The sequence below is a fragment of the Schistocerca gregaria genome, chromosome 2 (assembly GCF_023897955.1).
Source record: "Schistocerca gregaria isolate iqSchGreg1 chromosome 2, iqSchGreg1.2, whole genome shotgun sequence".
Taxonomy (NCBI): Eukaryota; Metazoa; Arthropoda; class Insecta; order Orthoptera; family Acrididae; genus Schistocerca; species Schistocerca gregaria.
Genome location: NC_064921.1, coordinates 261,522,737 through 261,548,255, shown reverse-complemented (window position 1 = coordinate 261,548,255; position 25,519 = coordinate 261,522,737). Strand labels below are relative to the sequence as shown.

Below are 25,519 nucleotides of genomic sequence, written 5' to 3'. Positions count from 1 at the left end.
TTCTGACTCATCCTAAAGGTGTCCACCGAGCGAGGTGACCCAGTGGTCAGCACACTGGACAAGCATACGGGAGGACCACGGTTCAAACCGGCATGCGGCCATCCAGACTAAGGTTCTCCGTTCAAATGGCTCTGAGCACTATGCGACTTAACTTCTGAGGTCATCAGTCGCCTAGAACGTAGAACCAATTAAACCTAACTAACCTAAGGACATCACACACATCCGTAGCGGTCGCTCGGCTCCAGACTGTAGCGCCTAGAACCGCACGGCCATTCTGGCCGGCTAAGGTTCTCCGTGATTTCCCTAAATCGCTCCAGGCAAATACTGGGATGGTTCTCCTGAAAGGGCACGGTCGATTTCCTTCCCGATCCTTGACAGCATCCGAGCTTGTGCTCCGTCTCTAATGACCTCGATATCGACGGGTCGTTAAACCGAATCTACATTCTTGAAGATGTTAATATCAGGCCTTTGGACAGGCCAACCTATTTCAGGGAAGTTACTGTCCACAAAAATGGCCTCACAGGTGCTACTTTATAACAGGATGCACTTTTAGACTGAACAGTTATCGATTACGAACTGTTCCATTTTATTTTATTTTATTTACACGTCTAGTTCCCTAGGATCAAACTGAGGAGCATATCTCCAAGGTTATGGGACATATCAGTACACAAAATTACAACATAAAAGTATAAGAGATAAAATAAAATGTTTATGAACGCAGAAAAAGTCAAATCATAAGTTTAGGTAAACGCAGTACATAGGACATAGGAATCAGCTTAATTTTTCAAGGATCTCCTCGACAGAATAGAAGGAGTGACCCACGGGGAAACTCTTCATTTTCGACTTGAAAGCTACTGCTAAGATTTTTGAATTCTTGTAGTAGCTCACTGAAAATGCGTACACCAGTATACTACACACCTTTCTGCCCAGGAGTTAAGGAGGTGCGATCCAAATGCAGACTGGATTTCTGCCTAGTATTAAGTGAGTGAAAGCTGCTAATTCTTAGGAATAAGCTGACATTGTTAACAAGAAACCACAGTGAAAAATATATATATTGAGAGGCCAGTTTCAGAATACCCAGACTAGTGAACAGGGATCGACAAGAGGTTCACGAACTGCACCACATATTGCCCGAACGGTCCATTACTGAGCCAAAAATATTCTTTGAGAATGGGAAGAGTTACCCCAAAATATAATACCATATCTCATAAGCGAATGAAAATAAGCAAAGTAGACTAATTTTCCTGTCGAACAATCACTTACTCTAGCTGCCGTTCAAATCTTTGAACGAAGTCCTGAACGTGGGCTTTCCAGGACAGTTTACTATCAATCTGAACACCTAGAAATTTGAACTGTTCAGTTTCACAAATCATATGCCCGTTCTGTGAAATTAAAACGTCGGGTTTTGTTGAATTGTGTGTTACAGACTGTAAAACCTGGTCTCACAGTGATTTAGCGTTAGTTTATTTTCTACGAGCCATGAACTTATGTCATGAACTGCTCTCTTTGAAACGGAGCCAGTGTCGCACACAACATACTTTACTACCAAGCTAGTGTCATCAGCAAACATAAATATTTTAGAATTCACTGTAATAATAGAGGGCATATTATTTATAAAAATAAAGAACAGGAGTGGCACCAACACTGATCCCTGGAGACACACGCACTCCCCCAATTTGACCGTGCCCCATTCAGACCCCGCATCACAGCCATGCTCAACACTGTGAATAATAAACTGTCTGTCGTTAAAGTAAGATGAACCAACTTCTGGAGCAATATTTTGTGATCAACACAATCAAACGCCTTAGTTAAATCAAAAAATATGCCTAGCGTTCGAAACCTTTTGTTTCGTCAACCCATTACTTCACATAAAAAAGAGAATATAGTTTTTGCAGCTGTTAAACCACTTCTATAGCCGAACTGTACATTTGTTAGCAAATTATTTGGTACAAAATGATCAATTACCATAACATACCCAGCCTTTTTAATAACTTTAGCAAACACTGATGGCAAAGAAGTAGGTCTAAAATTGAAACTTCCTGGCAGTCAAAACTGAGTGCCGGACCGAGACTCGAGCTCGGGACCTTTGCGTTTCGCGGCCGAGTTTGGAACGTAGGAGTGGCAGAATTGGGGCTGTGAGGACGGGTCGTGGGTCGTGCTTGGGTAGCTCAGAGCATTTGTCCGCGAAAAGCAAAGGTCCCGAGTTCGAGTCTCGGTCCGGCACACAGTTTTAATCTGCCAGGAAGTTTCATACCAGCGCACACTCCGATCAGAATGAAAATCTCGTTCTGGACATCTAAAATTGTCTACATTATCTCTTTCTCCCTTTCTATAAAGCGGCTTTCCACTAGTGAACACACTACGCTATGCTTTGAAATGTGTTAATATCCTCCTGCACTTAGCGTTTTCTGAAGCGCACTAATGGGACCTCATCCTAACCATGAAAAAATCCGCATACCGCAGCTTCTGTTTACCTCATTACTGGCCTTCCTTCGAACTGCCGCAGGGTACACCGTGATTACTCGGTCGTTTCCACGGTCCAGTCGTGTCTCTCTTTACACATCGCGAAGTGGCTTGTCTACACAAAAGTGTGGATTATGAGGAGCTGCTCGATTTTAACTCGTACTTTTTAACTCAGATGTTAAGTCCCATAGTGCTCCGAGCCAGTTGATTTTTTTTAACTTCCTGCGCACGCTAGCGCTCTAACTGGACTACCGGTAGCACATTGGAACTCACGAGTCATTCCTTCCACTGATTTCACGACATGTTTTATACTCACCTTTCGCAATACTCGACGATCCCTGGTCTTTATTTAGCTACGGTTCTTCCTTTGCCTTCCCTCTTCAGAAACACATCACCAAAAGTCGACTTGGGCAGCTGTAGAAGGGTTGAAATATCTCTGGTAGATTTCTGACTTGAGGTCATTGTGATCTCCCGACAGGGGCAGTCTGCTATTACTGCTCATGTACTGACATCACAATACCCCATACCTCGTTTTGTAGTAGGGAGTCCGCCTCTCGTTACATCCCGTGGCCAGTTGCGCATTGCAAAACGTGTCCGGATACTTTTGATCTACATCTACATCTACATTTATACTCCGCAAGCCACCGAGGGTTGTGTGACGGAGGGCACTTAACGTGCCACTGTCATTACCTCCCTTTCCTGTTCCAGGTGCGTATGGTTCGCGGGAAGAATGACTGCCGGAAAGCCTCCGTGCCCGCTCGAATCTCTCCAATTTTACATTCGTGATCTCCTCGGGAGGTATAAGTAGGCGGAAGGAATATATTCGATACCTCATCCAGAAACACACCCTCTCGAAACCTGGACAGCAAGCTACACCACGATGCAGAGCGCCTCTCTTGTAGAGTCTGCTACTTGAGTGTGCTAAACATCTTCGTGACGCAGCCATGCTTACCAAATAACACAGTGACGAAATACACCGCTCTTCTTTGGATATTTTCTATCTCCTCTGTCAACCCGACCTGGTACGGATCCCACACTGATGAGCAATGCTCAAGTATAGGTCGAACGAGTGTTTTGTAAGCCACTTCCTTTGTTGATGGACTGCATTTTCTGTCTCAATGAATCTCAATCTGGCACCCGCCTTACCAACAATTAATTTTATATGATCATCCCACATCAGATCGTTCTGTACGCATACTCCGAGATATTTTACAGAAGTAACTGTTAACAGTGTTTGTTCTGCTATCATATAATCATACAATAAATAATGTATTGGCAATACATTACATATGTCTATGTTAAGGGCCAGTTACCACTCCCTGCACCAAGATGTGATGTGTTATCTGCGCCGGCCGGAGTGGTCGCGCTACAGTCTGGAACCGAGCGACCGCTACGGTCGCAGGTTTGAATCCTGCTTCGGGCATGTATGGGTTTGATGTGCGTAGTTTAGTGAGGTTTAATTAGATCTAAGTTCTAGGCCACTGATGACCTCAGAAGATAAGTCGCATAGTGCTCAGAACCACTTTTTTTTTTATTTATCTGCGAAGAAACTCCGTACGATGGTATCTTGATCAAGTAACCGGTCAGAATAAACGCAGTTGAAGGAAAAGGGAAGAAGATATGGTGTGAAAAGTAACAAGCTGTAAGATCTTTTTGGTGAAGAAATGAGTGAGAGGCGTGGGCAGAGGCGCGTTGCGCGCCGCCCACGTGCCCGGCCTGAACCCCCGGCGCCGGACGGCGGTGTAAGGTGGCGGCCATCGCGCAGCGGCGCAGCTGCTAACGAGCGGCCACGCCCTCCGCGCTTCCGGTGCCACGCGGCGCTTCCGGCCTCCGGAACCGGACCTTCCTCCCCTCCCTTCTCCCCCCAGCCCCGTGTAACCTCGTACGTGACGCATAACGCCGTTGTACGAGCCTGCGCACACCATCGTCCATCCTTTCCCTCTTGTCCGTCTTCCAAAATTCACACCCAGATCATTTGCTGCACAACTGGCCATTAAAATTGCTACACCACGAAGTTGACGTGCTGCAGATTCGCAATTTAACCGACAGGAAGAAGATGCTGTGATATGCAAATGATTAGCTTTTCAGAGCATTCACACAAGGTTGGTGCCGGCGGCGACACCTACGACGTGCTCAAATGAGGAAAGTTTCCAACCGATTTCTTACACACAAACAGCAGTTGCCGGCTTTGCCTTGTGAAACGTTGATGTGATGCCTCGTGTAAGGGGGAGAAATGCTTACCATCCCGTTTCCGACTTTGATAAAGGTCGGATTGTAGCCTATCGCGATTGCGGTTTATCGCATCCCGACATTGCTTCTCGCGTTGGACGAGATCCAATGAGTGTTAGCAGAATATGGAAACGGTGGGTTCATGCGGGTAACACGGAACGCCGTGCTGGATCCCAACGGCCTCGTATCACCATCAGTCCAGATGATAGACATCTTATCCGCGTGGCTGTAACGGATCGTGCAGCCACGTCTCGATCCCTGAGTCAACAGATGGGGACGTTAGCAAGACAAAAACCATCTGCGCTAACAGTTCGACGACGTTTGCAGCAGCATGGACTATCAGCTCGGAGATCATGACTGCGGTTCCCCTTGACGCTGCATCACAGAAAGGAGCGCCTGCGGTGTTGTACTCAACGACGAACCTGGGTGCACGAATGGTGAAACTTCATTTTTTCGGATGAATCCAGGTCCTGTTTACACCATCATGATGGTCGCATCCGTGCTTGGCGACATGGCGGTGAACGCACATTGGAAGCGTGTATTTGTCATCGCCATACTGGCGTATGACCCGGCTTGATTGTATGGGGTGCCAGTTGTATCAAATGGCTCTGAGCACTATGGGACTTAACTTCTCAGGTCATCAGTCCCCTAGAACTTAGAACTAGTTAAACCTAACTAACCTAAGGACATCACTCACATCCATGCCCGAGGCAGGATTCGAACCTGCGACCGTAGCCGTCGCGCGGTTCCAGACAGTAGCGCATAGAACCACTCGGCCACCGCGCCCGGCTTACAGCATCATGATGTTCGCATCCGTGTTTGGTGACAATGCGGTGAACGCACATCCGAAGCGTGAATTTGTCATCGCCATACTGGCGTATCACCCGGCGTGATGGTGTCGAGGTGCCATTGGTTACACGTCTCGATCACCTCTTGTTCGCACTGACGGCACTTTGAACAGTGGACGTTACATTTCAGATGTGTTACGACCCGTGGCTCTAGGCTTCATTCGATCGCTGCGGAAACCTATATTTCAGCATGGTAATGCACGACCGCATGTTGCAGGTCTTGTACGGGCCTTTCTGGATACAGAAAACGTTCTACTGCTGCTCTGGCCAGCACATTCTCCAGATCTCGCACCAATTGATAACGTCTGGTCAATGGTGACCGACAAACTGGCTCGTCACAATACGCCAGTCACTACTCTTGATGAACTGTGGTATCGTGTTGAAGCTGCATGGGCAGCTGTACCTGTACACGCCATCCAATCTCTGTTTGACTCAATGCCCAGGCGTATCCAGGCCGTTATTACGGCTAGAGGTGGTTGTACTGGGTACTGATTTCTCAGGATCTATGCATCCAAATTGCGTGAAAATGTAATCAGATGTCAGTTATAGGATCATATATTTGTCCAATGAATACCCGTTTATCATCCGCATTTCTTCTTTGTGTAGCAATTTTAATGGCCAGTAGTGTATATCCGTATTGAGCTGTCATCGTACCGACTCTACGTTTACCGGACAAAATGTTAGTTACTTCTGTAAAAGACCACACTGACTGCATTTTAGCGATGTATTTAGTGTGGAACTGGGACCAAGTCGAACTGTGATCCCCCACCATCAACGTGACTGACGAGAGCGAACGTAGGTTCCGGACTTTCGCAGACGGTCAGGCAATAGCAGGGGTCGACGTGGAGACGTCGACAGCCGTGGAGTCGTGAAGGAATGGCAGCAAGGAGATTCCTGTTTTGAGTGCCCATTACCGCACTGTAAACAGGTTGCCTGATTTGTTGGTGCATCAGTGCAAACTGCCCAACGTATCCACAAGGAATGGAGTATTAGCTGCAGCCCCGAACCTTGGCGTAAGAACAGCGGCTTCAATAAGATCCTAACAGGCAGGAAGCGGGGACCAGTGTTACGCCTTGGCTATGGCAGTTCGTGCATTTTCATCTTCTCACGGCGTAGTGAATAGTTCATTAAATTTCGGGCATGAAGCCAGGCAAATAAAAGTTCTTCCACCGATATTTATGTCGCATATCGTCCGGCCATCCTCAGAGTGAGTCGCAAGACTGACAAGGTGCCAAGCGCGGCCTTATATGCTCCACCGCGGTGGTACTGCGCATAAGAGCCGTAGATGCTGGTCGCTGGCAGAGAGATACGCTACCACACGCACCGCCTGTGGCGAAGGCATGTAGACATTCGATTCGTTTATCGATGAATTTTCGGCGGTGGCGACACCTAGACGATTTCTCTGCAGTTTAATTACCCCAAGGAGCAGGATTCCATGCTTTGTCCAAATTAAAACCATTATCTCCATTAACTAAATCGATTAATATAGTTAGTTTAGCTACTAATTTAATAAATAGAGATAATGGTTTTAATTTGGGCAAAGCATGGAATGCGGCTCCTTGGGATAATTAAACTGCAGAGAAGTCGTCTAGGTGTCACCGCCGCCGAACATGCATCGATAAGCGAATCGAATGTCTGTACGCCTTCGCCACCGGCGGCGCGTGTGTAAGCATATCTCTTTGTTGCCGACCAGCTCTGTGATGCGGATGCGCAGTACCGCCGCGCTGGAGCATATAAGGCCGGTCGTGGCAGCTTCTCGTCACTCTTAGGATGGTGGGACGATACGCTGCCGAAACGTCAGTGGCAAAAATTGCATTTCCGCCGTTCATACCCGAAATTGAATGGATTAATGGCAGTGCCTTTCAAACCCGAATTGAATTGGTGCTGTCGGAAACGGACGTCTATCTTGACCAGTTTCCAAGCAAACGTCAGAAGGGGACATCGCGCATTAGAAATGTGGTTGGGCATCTCGCGTAAAGCCATTTCTTACAGCGGCACATGAAGGTGCACGTTTCATTGTGTAAACAAAACAGAAACTGGACAGTAGTTGAATGTAGTGTGATCCGACAAGTCACGATTTTACCTCTTTCCAAATTACACAGCGTCTTCAGAGAACTCACGGACCACTGATGCCTTAAATACAAACGATGAGGAGGGTGTAGATAGCGCAGAAGTGGTTCTGTGATCTGTGATTTTTCACACGTGTGTTCCATAACATGAATTAGTCCCACTTGTTTTGTCTTCTGTGAACGTGAAGAAGGACTTTTTTTTTAAATGAATTCACCGTTATTTGGCTGTGTTGTTGTTTATTTAATTATGACCCACGTTTAGGCCTTTTATGCGATTTCCAGGTGACTCATTATATGTCATTAACATATTTGCAGGACATCAAGCTCAAAATTGGCCATAAATTAAGTAAAATATTCGTTCCTCACGAAATGTCAGGTGTAAAATCATCAACTTATAGAAAGAGCAGTAAATAATAGTGGGACCAAATATGACGTGCTCCCATTATGACAATCATGTGTCATCTGGGCCAACAAAGTTGCATTGTCATGCAACTATGTATTTCTTCTCATAGATTGTTAACTCACTTACCCACACTTGCACATTTGCTGATACTCCTGCAGGATTTAGAGTCAAGACAACCAGAAGTAATCGTTCTCATTTTCGTCACAGGCCCGTCTGCGCCTTATGTACGGAGTGTAATAGGTACAAGTGTAGATATTTTTATGTGTGGTACCTTAATCTCTACACACATCACTGCGGTGGTTGTTTATTCTGTTGCTTCATGTATCGATAGAACACCACAGGCGTCAAAGTTCGTAATGGACAGCTACAGAATCACGGGAACTCAATGGTGCAGGCCCACTGTGACAGGCCTCCAGAGGCTCTGGAGTATGAGCGGCCTCCGCCACCGCGGTACAGGATGGCTGATGGCAGCCGCACAGCCCACTCGCACTCAGACCCTCTTCGCTGCGTGACGCTGAGAAGACGTTGCCAAGGCACGGCTCCGTAGCCATTGTTCATACTTTAGTTCAGAGATGCTCATCCTTGTTGATATTGATCACTGGACTCTCCTTCTTCCTGCATTATTTGTAATGTCTTGGTAGACTGGGAGAAATACAAGTTACGTCAATCTTCTGTTTACTGTGTTTACTTGTTCACTAATCATTTCTGCTACTCTCCAGCTTTCCTACGATGAGAGTTGCTGTACCACTTTGTACCCAATCTATTCTTACTAGTGTGTGCAGAACAACATTTTCTCTGAATCGAACAGTCGTCCCACAAATATCTTACAAACCAGAAGACCTGATATTTTCTGCATGATCGTAACTACACCACTAAATGGGCTACACCTGTCCGTATGGACTAATCACTTCAGCACCTGAAATGCTGCCCAGGGGAAATTAAACGTTAATGACTTGCTCTTGCCACAGGTACTTGGAGATGGTAACCAACCTATAAACATACGGCTTGCAATAGCTATAAAGATTAATCTGCAAATGACGTGAAAATGATGTGATGTTCAGTACACTGTTCTCACTCACCAATAGAAATGTCTGTACTTACACCAGTTACAAAATGTATGTTTATATTTGATGACAAAATTCACTATCAAATACTGAAACTTATTCCTAAAATTGGACATCACTGTCATTGGTATAGAAGTACTGTCTAAAGCGACATGTGAAAATTTGTTTGGGTCGATCGTGCTCGGATATCCCAAGTGGTTAGACGACTGCTCATGATAAGTAGAAAATGAGCGTTCGATCACCGATCTGACATAAATTTTCATATCTTGCTTTAAGTAGTCCATCTCTACCTACATTAAGGTGAGTTTCAGGAATGAACTTCAACATAAAAATCATTTCTGTTTTCATATTTGTGAATACTTCACTCAGAAATAAAAATTATATATGTACAGACAGTAAAAAGCAGTTTTTCCTATTATTTAATAGGAATCAAATAAAAAACACTGATGGTGCTGTAAATTCAGCGATAAATGTCCCAGCAGAAACGAACACAAGAAAACGAGGTTGCTCAAGGAGGAACCTAGCCAAAAACAAATTTATTGGTAAGCAAATGTGGACATATGAGTGAGGGCTTATCTTCATGGTAAGAGGGCGTATGTGTGTTGCATTACGCACAGAAGGGGCGGAGAATATTCTGTGACGTCGCCAGCGCGCTCTTTTTGACCCACGCCACGTGCTGTAGCTGTTGATCACTTTGGAGAAGGGCAACGCTGGTATAAGCGACACGTTGGGGCACTGTATTTGCTTCTCTTTCTGCTTGTAAAAGTGTATATACTGTCGCTTATTAATACTTTCTATGTTTGATTTAGGTCTGATGTATGAAGCTGTACAGTGACTGAGTATCTTCACCATGACTAAACTAACATGAAAATCAACGTCAAATGTTCGACACGCGCCCTGAATCGCACGCTGCAGCCAGACGTAGTAGAACGACGCTATTGGCTGGAGCGTCATGTGGTACGCTGCTCCCCGCCACAGCACATCACCCATCAGCCATCTGCCACCTCGCGCTACTATAACGATGAGCCGATGCCACTTTACACAGTCCACGACCTCCGTTCATGGCAACACGGATGTATGTGGCGTTATGGCAGTCATTACGGCAGTTAAGGCCATGTCGCGCAGCCGGTAGCTATCGGCGCTGGCTGCCCGCAGACAGTCACGGGGGCAGCTGGGGCTGTTCATGCTTGTAGCACAAGCCGTCGGTCCATTCTCCTACAGTTTATGAAGGTCATACGAAGCGCCGTGTCTCACGCACGTGCCTCTCCACCTATTGTTGCGAACTGTGTCAAGCTCTTCATCTCAGAGTACCATTGGAACCTACCTCCTCAGTTAGTTATCGACACGATGCATTCCAAACTCTGTCTTCGTCTGCAGTTTTTACACTCTACAACACCCTCTGTTACCATAAAAGTTATTTTGTGATGTCTTTGCACCTGGCCTGTCATTCAGTCCCCTCTTCTTGTCACAGTGTTTTCCACATACTCTTTTCCTCGCCGATTCTAAGGGAACCCTTACAAGTGTACCTAATTTTCAACGTTCGTCTGTAGCATATTATGATCCCGATAGGAGGGAAAATAAGCATGAAAGTGTATGATACTGAGGATAAATTACGATTTTTCAGTAAATTAAACTCAAATTAGTTAAATTTCGTATGGGTGCAATTATGATGCAATGTTTTTCAATGTCATTAATATACAATATTTCGATCCAAAAGAGATTGCAAAAGCAAGGTACAATTATTTAAACTGTTTTAACACGAATATTTCATTAGGAAATGTTATATTTTGCTCACATAGGCTTATTCAAAGTTTCAACACATGTGACTACGAAATTGCTCGTTATAAAATTTGGCCAGAAAAACCTGATTATTCACTACACTTAGTATGAAAAACAAAGAAGTTCAATAATACTTTTGTACTGTATACTCACGTAATTTACAGATTTGCACTTTTTAACCCCAATATTATGTAAATGAGAAAGGTCATATTCAACACTTCGTAATCCAGCTATTTCACTTGGTTGACACTTGTAATTATTTGTAAAATGCACCATTTATGTTTTTAATCTAAACACCTGAGCACCAGAATCATTCGTAACTATTTCATGTAAATAATTCATTTAATAACAATTTAATTGACTCTAAAAAAAGAGATAATTTGTTGATCTCTTTCGAAGGTTATAAATAAGAGCACCGTCAAAGAGCGGCAGGCAGTTGGCTCAGTGTAGTTGTGGAAGTCACGTCGCTCAGTGTTTTTAGTGCCGGCTAATTTCATTATATGTAAACATGTGTGTATCGCACAACCAAAGAGGTTGATGCACAAGTTGTAACTGTTTTGTCAGAGACGCCATGTGGACTTTACGTGTATTTTTTAAAGAGGAATAAAAACTTGTGATTACTTTTATAAAACTACTAGATGTCTCCAGCCTTAGCTTTTTTTAAATCCGTACCTCTTATAAATATATAATACCGTAGACGAGAAAAGTGAAGAGCCATAAACTTTAGCTTTGTAACAGTATTATTCAACGTAGTGACGACCACCCTGAGAAAATCTTTGAAATGTTTTGATGAGAGTTATATTCTCCTAAAGCATGTGGCATTTTATTTACTAACACAAAACTGAATTTTCATCATATTAAGGCAGGGGGCCGTTATAAGCACGACATCTGAAATTCTTCGATTCGCTTCCCACAGTCCATGATTCACTGCCATACAATGCTGTGCTCCAGTTCTCAGAAATTTCTTTCTCAAATTAAGGCATATGTTTGCTGCTAGTAGACTCCTCTTCGGCAGGAATGCCCTTTTCTCCAGTGTTACTCTTCTTTTTATGTCCTCCTTGCTCCGTCCGTCATTGGTTGTTTTGCTACCTAGTTAGAAGAATTTCTTAACTTCATCTGCTTCGTAACAATCAATCCTCGTGTTTCTCGCTGTTCTCATTTCTGCTGTTTGTCATTACTTTCGTCTTTCTTCGATTTACTCTCAATCCATATTCTGTGCTCGTTAGACTATTCATTCAGCAGATCATATAATTTTCCTTCACTTTTACGGAGGAGAACGATGTCATCAGCGAATCGTATCATTCCTTTCACCTTGAATTTCAATCCTACTCTTGAACCTTTCTTTTAGTACATCATTGCCTCTTCGATGTATAGATTCAGCAGTAGGGGCAAAAGACTAAATCCCTGTCTTATACCCTTTTTAATCCAAGCACTTCGTTCTTGATCTTCCATTCTTTCTTGGCTATTTGTACGCTAGTGTTGCATATTACTCGCTTCGCTGTAGATTACCTCTATTTTCCTCGGGATTTAGAACATCGTCAGTGATTAGCACTTTACAGTGACTTTTTTTTATGAGTCATCAGTCTTCTGACTGGTTTGACACGGCCTGCCACGAATTTCTCTCCTTTCCCAACCTCTTCATCTCAGGGTAGCACTTGCAACCTTCGTCCTCAATTATGTGCTGGATGTATTCCAATCTCTGTCTTCCTCTACAGTTTTTTCCCTCTACAGATCCCTCTAGTACCATGGAAGTTAGTAGCTAATGTCTTACAGATATATACTATCATCTTGTCCCTTCTCCTTGTCAGTCTTTTCCACATATACCTTTCCTCTCCGATTCTGTGCAGAACCTCACCATTCCTTATCTTACAGTAATGTTAATGACACGTTAACAGGTATTATAACGGAACCATAGCACATTGCGGTTCTCTTCTAAATCCGACAGGCAGCAGCCGTCAGCCCTGTCCTCAGATGAGCGGAAGATACAGTAATTGACATATGTGACAGAGTGTTTGTTTTAACATGAAACAAATAAATATCTCGAAAACACCCATCGTACAAAAAAGTTATGGGTGAAAAGTTAATATCAGTAAAGGGGGTATCTGTATGTGCTACAACTGGTTACTTCTATCCACCCCTCCTGCGCTAATGGCGTCAGCTTAGTATTTTCAAATGGAAAGCCCCCATTTTATTGCATATTCGGATTCTACACTAGAAAAATGAGTACGGTTCACTCAAACCATTGTTTCCCTTTCGTGTTAGATGGCGCTATTATAGACAAATATCAAGTGTACCTGGTTTTGCAATTAAGAGCTGACGCATTTGATTCTACATTTCATTTACGATGTAAATGTAAATAATTGTGTTCTGATGGTTGATGCTGATGTTCAAACGTTGCTTGAGCGTTGCAGATGTGATTGTACCGTACACACAATACGGCTAGACATGGATATTTCTGGAAAATTAGCCAACTGTATGGTAACTTTTTTCTATTTCCTACGGGATTGATTGTGGTGAGTTCCCAAACCATCAGAACGCTTGATTTCGGTGGCCGCTCTCGAATTCCGCCATCAGGGGACTGATTTCGGTGTCTTTCCATCCAACCACCGTAAACTTTCGCACTGGCCGTTACCGGCGGAACACAAACCAGAACCGTGATAATAAGGTGAAATGCCCATAAAATGATAGGCGCACTTGGCACGGATTTTCATCGACACCAACCGTCCCAATTGCGAGAGGCAATGGGATTCACCGAAATCAAGCATCCCAATGGTAGTAAATGGCAAAGTTTGTTAGACGTGCATACATACTCAACCAGTGGTATATCAGAAACCAGGACATGGAGTCGAATACACCAAGATGAAAAGGGGGGAGGCTGAGATAAGGAACCCTGTCTGCAGGTCACACCAGATGCTTTTCCATTGATGGTGCAGTCCTTGGCTCCTCTTCGTAGGGTGTTATTGCCTGATTGTGTACTGTGTGGGGTACACCCAAGAATTTGTGTTTCTACATCGAAGAAGGAAAGGGGAATATCAGGGCTTAGCGTCCCGTCTGGGACGAGTTCACCGCCGATGGACCATAAGCTCGGTTTGTGGAAGAAAATCAACGGCTTGCTTTTGGAAGAAAACATCGACGATATTTGCCTTAAGCGGAAAAACTATATCCGACTGGCCGAACAGAGTCGCAATCCTATTTCCGCCTGAGAAATACAAGACATACTGTTAAAACCAGAAAAACCGCCAGAACTACGCCTCCGTTACGGTCGCAGGTTCGAATCCTGCCTCTGGCATGGATATGTGTGATGTCCTTAGGTTAGTTAGGTTTAAGTAGATCTAATTTCTAGGGGACTAATGACCTCAGAAGTTAAGTCCCATAGTGCTCAGAGCCATTTGCATTATTTGAGCCAGAAAAACCAATAAAGAAAATTACTACAAATATTTCGCAACCATCTTGCGTAAGTGTTGTCGCTAAAACATCTGTAATAGCTCTGAATTCTCGGATTTTTCTCGTTGTGGTCATTTCGCGATCCATTTGTGAGATGAAGTAATATGTAACACTTTCATCCTGTCTATTCGTTTCAGTATATCGTAGATGTGAAAATATGTTTTTGTCAGAATCGGTCTTTCGTTAAATGTGTGTAAGCTCGTATAAGGGTATAATCTAAATTCTGAATCGTGAAAAACAAGCTGTGGTATAAGATTTGCAGTGATGAGATGGCAGTACGGGCTCGTGTCGAAAGCCAATAAATAAAAAAAATAAAAATATATTGGCCAACTCTTCCTGAGCCGAACTCTAAGAATTTCAATAGTAAACCTTCCTCTCATGCTCAAGGCCTCTTTTGTAACGTTTGCCAGCGGATTTGGTTAAGCACCTCCGTAACGATCTCGCATCGGTTAAACGGTTTCGCGACAAATCGAGCTGCTCTTTAAATAATTTTTTCATAATACGGGACCACTGTCATCTATTTCTTTAAAGTCATTACCACCATTAGACTGTTGTTTATTTACAGTGTTACATTTACACCTTGCACAACCATGATTTCGGCTTCAAAGTGCAATTATCAAGTGTTTTAAGTGTTATAAATTGTCTAACATGGCATACTGTCGTATTAAAATACTGTATTTTAATACGATAGTACGGCATCTTAGGCAATTTATAACACTTAAAACATTTGATAATGGCACTTCGAATCCAAAATTATGATTGTGTGAGTGTAAATGCAACACTGTAAATAAACAAGTCTAATGGCGGTGCTGACTTTAAAGATTTGCTCTTTTTTGGACTTTGTGTATCTTTTATTCTTAATGATCCAATCTGGTAAGGCTCCTACAATGATAGCAATGACAATGGGTCGAAAAACTGTGTTGCACGCTACTTCTTTCGGAGATCAGTTACATATTCTTAACTTTCTTTCTATAAATCTCAGCCTGGCATCTGTGTTTCCTAACATCTGTTTTATGTGATCATTATTCCACTATAGGTCGCTCCTGATAATTAGTTACTCCTAGGTATTTTACCCTCCCCCCATGAACCATGGACCTTGCCGTTGGTGGGGAGGCTTGCGTGCCTCAGCGATACAGATGGCCGTACCGTAGGTGCAACCACAACGGAGGGGTATCTGTTGAGAGGCCAGACAAACGTGTGGTTCCTGAAGAGGGACAGCAGCCTTTTCAGTAGTTGCAGGGGCAACAGTCTGGATGATTGACTGATCTGGCCTTGCAACATTAACCAAAACGGCGTTGCTGTGCTGGTACTGCGAACGGCTGAAAGCAAGGGGAAACTACAGCCGTAATTTTTCCCGAGGACATGCAGCTTTACTGTATGATTAAATGATGATGGCATCCTCTTGGGTAAAATATTCCGGAGGTAAAATAGTCCCCCATTCGGATCTCCGGGCGGGGACTACTCAGGAGGATGTCGTTATCAGGAGAAAGAAAACTGGCGTTCTACGGATCGGAGCGTGGAATGTCAGATCCCTTAATCGGGCAGGTAGGTTAGAAAATTTAAAAAGGGAAATGGATAGGTTAAAGTTAGATATAGTGGGAATTAGTGAAGTTCGGTGGCAGGAGGAACAAGACTTCTGGTCAGGTGATTACAGGGTTATAAACACAAAATCAAATAGGGGTAATGCAGGAGTAGGTTTAATAATGAATAGGAAAATAGGAATGCGGGTAAGCTACTACAAACAGCATAGTGAACGCATTATTGTGGCCAAGATAGATACGAAGCCCACACCTACTACAGTAGTACAAGTTTATATGCCAACTAGCTCTGCAGATGACGAAGAAATTGAAGAAATGTACGATGAAATAAAAGAAATTATTCAGATAGTGAAGGGAGACGAAAATTTAATAGTAATGGGTGACTGGAATTCGCGTGTAGGAAAAGGGAGAGAAGGAAACATAGTAGGTGAATATGGATTGGGGCTAAGAAATGAAAGAGGAAGCCGCCTAGTAGAATTTTGTACAGAGCACAACTTAGTCATAGGTAACACTTGGTTTAAGAATCATGAAAGAAGGTTGTATACGTGGAAGAACCCTGGAGATACTAAAAGGTATCAGATAGATTATATAATGGTAAGACAGAGATTTAGGAACCAGGTTTTAAGTTGTAAGACATTTCCAGGGGCAGATGTGGACTCTGACCACAATCTATTGGTTATGACCTGTAGATTAAAACTGAAGAAACTGCAAAAATGTGGGAAATTAAGGAGATGGGACCTGGATAAACTGAAAGAACCAGAGGTTGTACAGAGTTTCAGGGAGAGCATAAGGGAACAATTGACAGGAATAGGCGAAAGAAATACAGTAGAAGAAGAATGGGTAGCTCTGAGGGATGAAGTAGTGAAGGCAGCAGAGGATAAAGTAGGTAAAAAGACGAGGGCTGCTAGAAATCGTTGGGTAACAGAAGAAATATTGAATTTAATTGATGAAAGGAGAAAATATAAAAATGCAGTAAATGAAGCAGGCAAAAAGGAATACAAACGTCTCAAAAATGAGATCGAGAGGAAGTGCAAAATGGCTAAACAGGGATGGCTAGAGGATAAATGTAAGGATGTAGAGGCTTATCTCACTAGGGGTAAGATAGATACTGCCTACAGGAAAATTAAAGAGACCTTTGGAGAGAAGAGAACCACGTGTATGAATATCAAGAGCTCAGATGGCAACCCAGTTCTAAGCAAAGAAGGGAAGGCAGAAAGGTGGAAGGAGTATATAGAAGGTTTATACAATGGTGATGTACTTGAGGACAATATTATGGAAATGGAAGAGGATGTAGATGAAGACGAAATGGGTGATACGATATTGCGTGAAGAGTTTGACAGAGCACTGAAAGACCTGAGTCGGAACAAGGCCCCCGGAGTAGACAACATTCCATTAGAACTACTGACGGCCTTGGGAGAGCCAGTCATGACAAAACTCTACCAGCTGGTGAGCAAGATGTATGAGACAGGCCAAATACCCTCAGACTTCAAGAAGAATATAATAATTCCAATCCCAAAGAAAGCAGGTGCTGACAGATGTGAAAATTACCGAACTATCAGTTTAATAAGTCGCAGCTGCAAAATACTAACGCGAATTCTTTACAGACGAATGGAAAAACTGGTAGATGCGGACCTCGGGGAGGATCAGTTTGGATTCCGTCGAAATGTTGGAACACGTGAGGCAATACTGACCTTACGACGTATCTTAGAAGAAAGATTAAGAAAAGGCAAACCTACGTTTCTAGCATTTGTAGACTTAGAGAAAGCTTTTGACAATGTTGACTGGAATACTCTTTTTCAAATTCTAAAGGTGGCAGGGGTAAAATACAGGGAGCGAAAGGCTATTTACAATTTGTACAGAAACCAGATGGCAGTCATAAGAGTCGAGGGGCATGAAAGGGAAGCAGTGGTGGGGAAAGGAGTGAGACAGGGTTGTAGCCTCTCCCCGATGTTATTCAATCTGTATATTGAGCAAGCAGTAAAGGAAACAAAAGAAAAATTTGGAGTAGGTATTAAAATTCATGGAGACGAAGTAAAAACTTTGAGGTTCGCCGATGACATTGTAATTCTGTCAGAGACGGCAAAGGACTTGGAAGAGCAGTTGAACGGAATGGACAGTGTCTTGAAAGGAGGATATAAGATGAACATCAACAAAAGCAAAACGAGGATAATGGAATGTAGTCAGATTAAATCAGGTGATGCTGAGGGAATTAGATTAGGAAATGAGACACTTAAAGTAGTAAAGGAGTTTTGCTATTTAGGAAGTAAAATAACTGATGATGGTCGAAGTAGAGAGGATATAAAATGTAGACTGGCAATGGCAAGGAAAGCGTTTCTGAAGAAGAGAAATTTGTTAACATCGAGTATAGATTTAAGTGTCAGGAAGTCATTTCTGAAAATATTTGTTTGGAGTGTAGCCATGTATGGAAGTGAAACATGGACGATAACTAGTTTGGACAAGAAGAGAATAGAAGCTTTCGAAATGTGGTGCTACAGAAGAATACTGAAGATAAGGTGGATAGATCACGTAACTAATGAGGAGGTATTGAATAGGATTGGGGAGAAGAGAAGTTTATGGCACAACTTGACTAGAAGAAGGGATCGGTTGGTAGGACATGTTTTGAGGCATCAAGGGATCACAAATTTAGCATTGGAGGGCAGTGTGGAGGGTAAAAATCGTAGAGGGAGACCGAGAGATGAGTACACTAAGCAGATTCAGAAGGATGTAGGTTGCAGTAGGTACTGGGAGATGAAGAAGCTTGCACAGGATAGAGTAGCATGGAGAGCTGCATCAAACCAGTCTCAGGACTGAAGACCACAACAACAACAGGTATTTTACGGTAGTTATTGTTTACACCGGTTTATCACCAATAGTGTAAGTGAACAGTAGAGGATTTCTTATCCTATCTAGGGTGCATTATAATAACATTAATGACAGAATATTAATAAATATTAACATAACAATATGTTACATTTAGTTACGTACAGCGCTAACCACCGGTTCCTGCACCATTAATAAGTCCTCTGGAGATACTCCTGCAGTTCGCACAGTCTTCTGGCGGTTTTTTTTAATTTTTAATTTTTATTTTAGGCGAATACAGTGTGAACCAGAACTGTTTGTGTCAGTTCTGACAGCTCGTTATGGAGAAGTACGTTCCCGTAGAGCACAGCATCATCACCAAACAGCCGCACATTGCTGCTCACCCTGTCCGTTACATTATTTAAATAAGTAGAGGATAAGAGCGTTCTTACCACACTTCCCTGGGACAGTCCTGATGATACACGTGTCTCAGACGCAAACACTCCCAATCGAGTAAAACGTACTCGGTTCTGTATGGAAAACGCATAGTGATGGATTGGGACCTTGGGAAGGATATGTGCTTCCCAGTGAAACTACTGCGCTGAGCTGATACAACCTTGACAATATGTGGGCGGTCAGTGTCCTGCAACAGAATGGTGCCATCCGTGAACATACATGGGCGTTTGGTTTTGATGGTGCGTTTCAGGTTTTGAAAAGTGCCACGTACGGCTGCGGGTTGCTTGTGGGGCCGCATTCCAGAAAGTCAGTGAGCAGCGGGCTCTTGCAGGCTAAGAAAAGTGTTACCATCACTTTTGCTGAGCTGGGGTGCCTCTTGTTTTTACAACGCTGCAGAATTTTCGCTGCGAAGTCCTTGCACATCCGCCATAAAATCTCGGCCTCTCGTCATATGATTTACATATTTTTGGAGCCATGAAGAAAAACATTAGTGGCCATCGATTTTCTTCGGATGAAGGGACACGCCCCTGGGTATAATCATGGTTCCGTAGCAACAGAAAACATTTTTCCATGAAGGCTCTGACCGTCTTGAATCGCAGTGGGATAAACGTATTAACATTAATAGCAATTGGTATTGAAATAATAAACAGTTTACTTGTTTTTTTATCTCTCTCGTTTTGATTTGACTGGCCCTTATATTTATTTCTAGGTATTTGATTTCATATTAAACCTAAGAATTCCCACAACAAGTGTGTGGTATTCAACATAACGTAAAATACATAGCGTTGTGTCTGTAGTTGTAGGAGGTATACACGAGAGAGACATTTTACACTATACACACTAATACATACACTTCCACGCCTAAGATTAAGCACATTTATATACAATGTTACAAGCTGGAAAAAACAGTAATAGAAAGTACTTACTTTTATTTGATGAAATAACAGTTGTTTATGTAACTGAATGACGTCCTTATTTCGCTGACTCGCAGTTCCTCGTACATTGATGATTGTGGTGCAGATACAAGGTCGCTACGTCGATAAGATTCAAAAATTCAAATGGCTCTGAGCACTAGGAGGCTTAACTTCTGAGTTCATCAGTCCCCTAGAACTTAGAATACTTAAACCTAACTAACCTAAGGTCATCACCCTCATCCATGCCCGAGGCAGGATTCGAACGTGCGACCGTAGCGGTTGCCCGATTTCAGACTGTAGCGCCTAGAACCGCTCGGCCACCCCGGCCGGCATCTCGATAAGTCTTTGATAACAGCCTTCCAATGTTCGTCGTGTCTTGCCCCAGGTTTTCCGAGTTGTAGCGATCTGTCTGTCGAGAGGTGAATATTGAACGGTGTTTTAGTGTCCGACTAACTTCGCACCTTGGCGATCCTGGACTCGCAACGAATATTAAATCCGGTTCAGACGCAATTACCATCGATAAGGGTCTAAAATAAATTCGCAGTTGATGCACAATGCTCTGTTAAGAGCTCGGCCATGACTAAAATGTTCATCTGATAACGTAAAATTTGTAATTCTCTGTAATTATTAATTCCAAGAATTAAACTTCTTGCACTATTTGAAATTGCTTCTAATTAAAATCAAATGCTTTGGAGAATATCAAGTAATATATTAAAGCCAGTGTTCTGATTCAATACAAAATCACTTCCAATTACTATGGAAAAAAATCACCTAACCTGCTGCAGCTCAAGCTGGGACACTGGTCCCCTCGTATGTAGACATATTGTATTTCAACGAATCATGTTCAGTACCAGTTCAATTAGAACTGGCTCGGCTCAAAATCAGTGTTGATTCGCATCAGTCTACGCAGAATACAATGCAACCAATGAATGTACTATATTAGATTTTTCAGTGTCTTTCACGCTGCGGCAATGGTGTGACGACGTTCATTGGCGGTCCGTATTGTCTGCCTGGTGCCGTAGCTATCACAGCTAGTTGCCGGCTAATTTAATCTTCCCCCCGAACCTGTGGACACTGCGTGGCAAGTTACAATAAGTTTCTTTCTGTGAGTTTTTCACCAACATCCCGCTACTTGTACCCTGACTGCTCACTCGGCAGAATTTATGGGTAAAATCTCAAAGGAAGTGTTTAATTTTCAGGCGTAGAAGGTAGAAGTTAATAGGCTGAACAGTTTTTATTTTATGCTGCGAGCAGTACTGAAAAACAGTTTCTCACGAAAAATCTATTAAAATTTAGGGAAAACTTTTGTATATATTATCTGTTCAGTTTGCATGAAAACTACATGTTATTGTATATTTTGGATGTTACTGAACATAAATCCGAAGTTAGATTTTCAAAATTGATAATCCAATATGACGAAAATGGGACCAAAAAAAGTGTTTTCGTTACTGAAGTTTAGTTTGCAATTCCAGGACTGTATGTCAACCCATCCTCTAACTCGAATTGTTCCTGGAGAGCAACTCCCTTGCTCTTCTTGACGAGAAAAGCTGATCTGGCTGTGCTGGGTATGCGGCGTTCGGCAGCCTGCACACGTTGTTCATCAGGTTTTTCGGCCAATGAGTTTACTTGCACGTTGCAATGTAAATCATTTTGTGAACGTGCGTCACAGCACGACAAGTTTTCTACCCGAGGCGGGCGTCTCCATCTGAGAGCGTCCTACGGCGGCCGTGACACAGCTTCGAACAACGAGCTGTAAAAACTGTTGAAACTCACCGATTAAAAAACATTTTCGTACCAACATTCTAGATGCAATAAAAAAAAAAGATTTAATTTTCAACCGTCTTGAATGGGACCCTGGCCTTCGCGGGTAGCTCTACTCGTCGGTCTTGCGGCGAGTGACACGAGATTCTGGAACGAACGAAGCACCCGCCGACGGCCAATCCGGAGTTACCAGGCGTGGTTTGCGTCGGAGCGGCACGATGGTAGCATAGTGTGCGGTCCGTGCAAACACCGCTGATTCCGCAGGTGGAATACTTGGTTAAATACAACAGAGCTCCCGCCTAGATAAATAAATATATAACAGATGTTCCACCGTTCCAAATATTTCGATTCCAAGTTAGACCGATCGCCACACTACTTGAGGGAAACAAAAAAATTCCAAATTGTTTATATCAGATTTAATGTAGCCGAAATGTTAAGCTAATTCGACATGCCACCGCTATTAAGATTCCTGCAGGCGACAGCGCACACTCTTGATGCATGAATAGTTTTACATTTGCAGTAAATGATAATATAACTCTGATTTCACTGCACAAGCTGATTCAGTTACTCAAAAAGACGTCGTTTTATACAACCCGCATTGTTTTATCTGCCATCAAAACCCACACGCGAGATTTTCGTATTCTCTCGCTCGCTACGTGTTGACTATCAGCCCTACATAAAAAATGAACAGGACCTTCTTGTAGAAAATTTAATGTACTTAAATTTTGTACTGTGATATGTTTTCGCTAGAGACGTTCAAATGCACTCTAACTCCCGCACTCAGTCCCCACCGATTAGGATTTATTAGTATGTTGTTCATGTCACTCCATCCAACAACCGCACAGTTATTGGTACTTCACGAATTAATTCCCACTCCTGACCAATTTCGGTCTTCATTGACTGACCTTATTATGCCCTCGACATAATCACTTACAAATTGTAAATTTGTCATTTATGTAAATTTTACCCACCAATTTTGTGAATTTTAACAGCAAAATATAAACAAATACATTGTTCTATTCGTCAGGTCTTCTACGAGTCTGCTGTGCTTATGAGGGTTAAGTTCCGAATTGTGAATGTTTTGCATTATCCAGGCTCCCAGAACTCCTGAAGATAGACATTGAGAGTGGATATTGTATCACAGAGCCCCTTTGACTGTTCAGAGATATCACTAAACCCACCCAAAGATGTAAAGAACCTTGCATGAGCAGGTCCGACAGCCGATCAGTTACGCTCATTTCACCAGGGAGGAGGTACACGGCTCGTGTTGTCTGTAGTCTAACCATGCCTACACGGTCAATACCGCAGTTCGATCGCTCCCACATCGTTACTTTGTGCGAGGAAGGGCTCTCAACAAGGGAAGTGTCCGGGCGTCTCGGAGTGAACCTAATCGATGTTGTACGGATATGGATGAGATACAGAGAGACAGGAACTGTCGATGACATGCCTCGCTCAGGCCGCCCAAGGGCTACTACTGCAGTGGATGACCGCTAGCTACGGATTATGGCTCGATGGAATCCTGACAGCAACTCCACCATGTTGAATAATGCTTTTCGTGCAGCCACAGGACGTCGTGTTACGACTCTGTGGAATAGGGTGCATGATGCGCAATTTCACTCCCGACGTCCATGACGAGGTCCATATTTGCAACCACAACACCATGCAGCGCTACAGACGGACCCAACAACATGCCGAATGGACCGCACAGGTTTGGCATCACTTTCTCTTCACCGATGATTGTGGCATATGCCTTCAACCAGACAATCGTCAGAGACTTGTTTGGAGGCAACCGGTCAGGCTGACAGACTGTCCAATGAGTGCAGCAATGTGCAGGTTCGCTGCTGGTTTGGTGTGGCATTATGTGGGGCCGATGTACGCCGCTGGTGCTCATGGAAGGCGCCGTAATGGCTACACGATACGTGAATGCCATCTTCGACCGATAGTGCGACCATATCAGCAGCATAATGGCGAGGCATTCGTCTTCATGGACGACATTCCGCGGCCTCTTCGTGCACATCTTGTAAACCACATCCTTCAGGGTGTCGACAACCCCCCGACTAGAGTGGCCAGCATGTTCTCCAGACATGAACCCTATCGAACATGCCTGGCATAGATTGAAAAGGGCTGTTTATGGACGTGACTCACCAACTACTCTGTGGGATCTGTACCGAATCGCCGTTGAGGAGTGGGACAATCTGGACCAACAGTGCCTTGACGAACTTGTGGATAGTATGCCACGACGAATACAGGCATGCATCAATGCTACTTGGTATTACAGGTACTGGTGTGTATAGCAATCTGGACCACCACCTCTGAAGGTCTCACTGTATGGTGGTACAACATGCAATGTGTCGTTTCCATGAGCAATAAAAAGGGCGGAAATGATGTTCATGTTGATCTCTAATCCCATTTTTCTGTGCAGGTTCCTGAACTCTCGGAACCGAGGTGATGCAGAACTTTTTTTGATTTGTGTATTTAGTTGTAGAGTAACATTTACAAAATTCATTTTTATTTCATACATTCACAGGCATGCTTAAATTAATAACGTTTACGAAATAGCCGACTATTCTGGTGACGTAATAGTCAAAACATTGGAGATCAAAGGAGGTCGAATATCGGTCGTAAGTTTTTGTACAGCGCTAGGAGGGTGTGGCACGAGCAACATACGAGAACTTCTAACTGATGAGCCATGAGTATAGGATTGGAGGTGCGTTTAAAGCTCACATTTGCACGTTTTCCTTTAATAACGCGGAAACCGTAACCTCCAGCGTAAACGTAACATGGTACGAAATTTAACTATATTAAATTTCCTACAGAAAATTCGTGTTCACTTTTTTCTGTAGACGTTTGCGCTTTGCGAGCGAGAGAATATGAGAATGTTGCGCGTGCTTTTTATATGGCCAGATATAACAATAGGAGTTGCATAAAACGACATCGCTAGGGGCCTCAGAATCACTGTGTGAAGTAACACCTATCTGCAATACAAGATGAGTACAAAAAGGTCTGTGAATGATACGAAAAAAAAAAATCAACAGAGGTTACAAGATATGTTTCCATTAGGTTAGGTTCAACAGCCTTAAAGTATTTTATAAAATGTATCTTAACCATCAGCTGTTAATTGTCCCATTAGTGATCTACTGTTTTCGTTTATTAACCATCATCCAGGATGTAGGGTAAAATAGATTAGATGAAAACATTTTATACAAGGAAAACAAATTAAGTGTCTTTCTTTCATCGTGGTAATCTTCATTAGTCACGAAACACATTTAGTGACACATCTAAAACAAGTAACGTGACGCAGCTGCAAGGCTACTGGACTTACATTCTGGCAGGAGGGGAGGGGGCGGGGTCCAATTTTAATTTGGGTTTTCCTTGGATCCCTAACTCGATTAGCGTGAAGGCCGAGGTAGTTACATTAGAAAGACTACGACAGATATCCATCCTTCCCAACCCTTGTCAAATACGAGCATATATTCAGTCTCTCACGAAACTGTGAAGACGGCAAAAACTAATATCCCTTTCTTTTTGCTTGAACGCTTATGCTACTCGTAATCACTGAGATGATGATAAGCAAAAACAACGCTACAGTACTGACAAGAAACCTTTTGAGTAGGAGGTCGTAAGAGGTCAATGATGTTTACAGCATTAAATGCCCCACATATTGTCTACCATGCAACCACAATATCGGCTGCTAATGGTACCATGGGGTGGGACTGGGAGGTATCCAGTAGTGAGCGCAGCATGATACTACA

General features: G+C 43.2%; 1 protein-coding gene across 1 annotated transcript in view; it reads left to right on the top strand.

Moving 5' to 3' along the window:
• Positions 1 to 4,127: 4,127 nt before the first annotated feature.
• Positions 4,128 to 25,519, top strand: part of LOC126335737 (NALCN channel auxiliary factor 1) — a 154,566-nt gene continuing 133,174 nt past the window's right edge. Inside the window, exon 1 of the mRNA XM_049999193.1 lies at positions 4,128 to 4,205. Coding sequence (XP_049855150.1) covers positions 4,128 to 4,205 — 78 coding nt within the window. The remainder of the gene's footprint in view (positions 4,206 to 25,519) is intronic.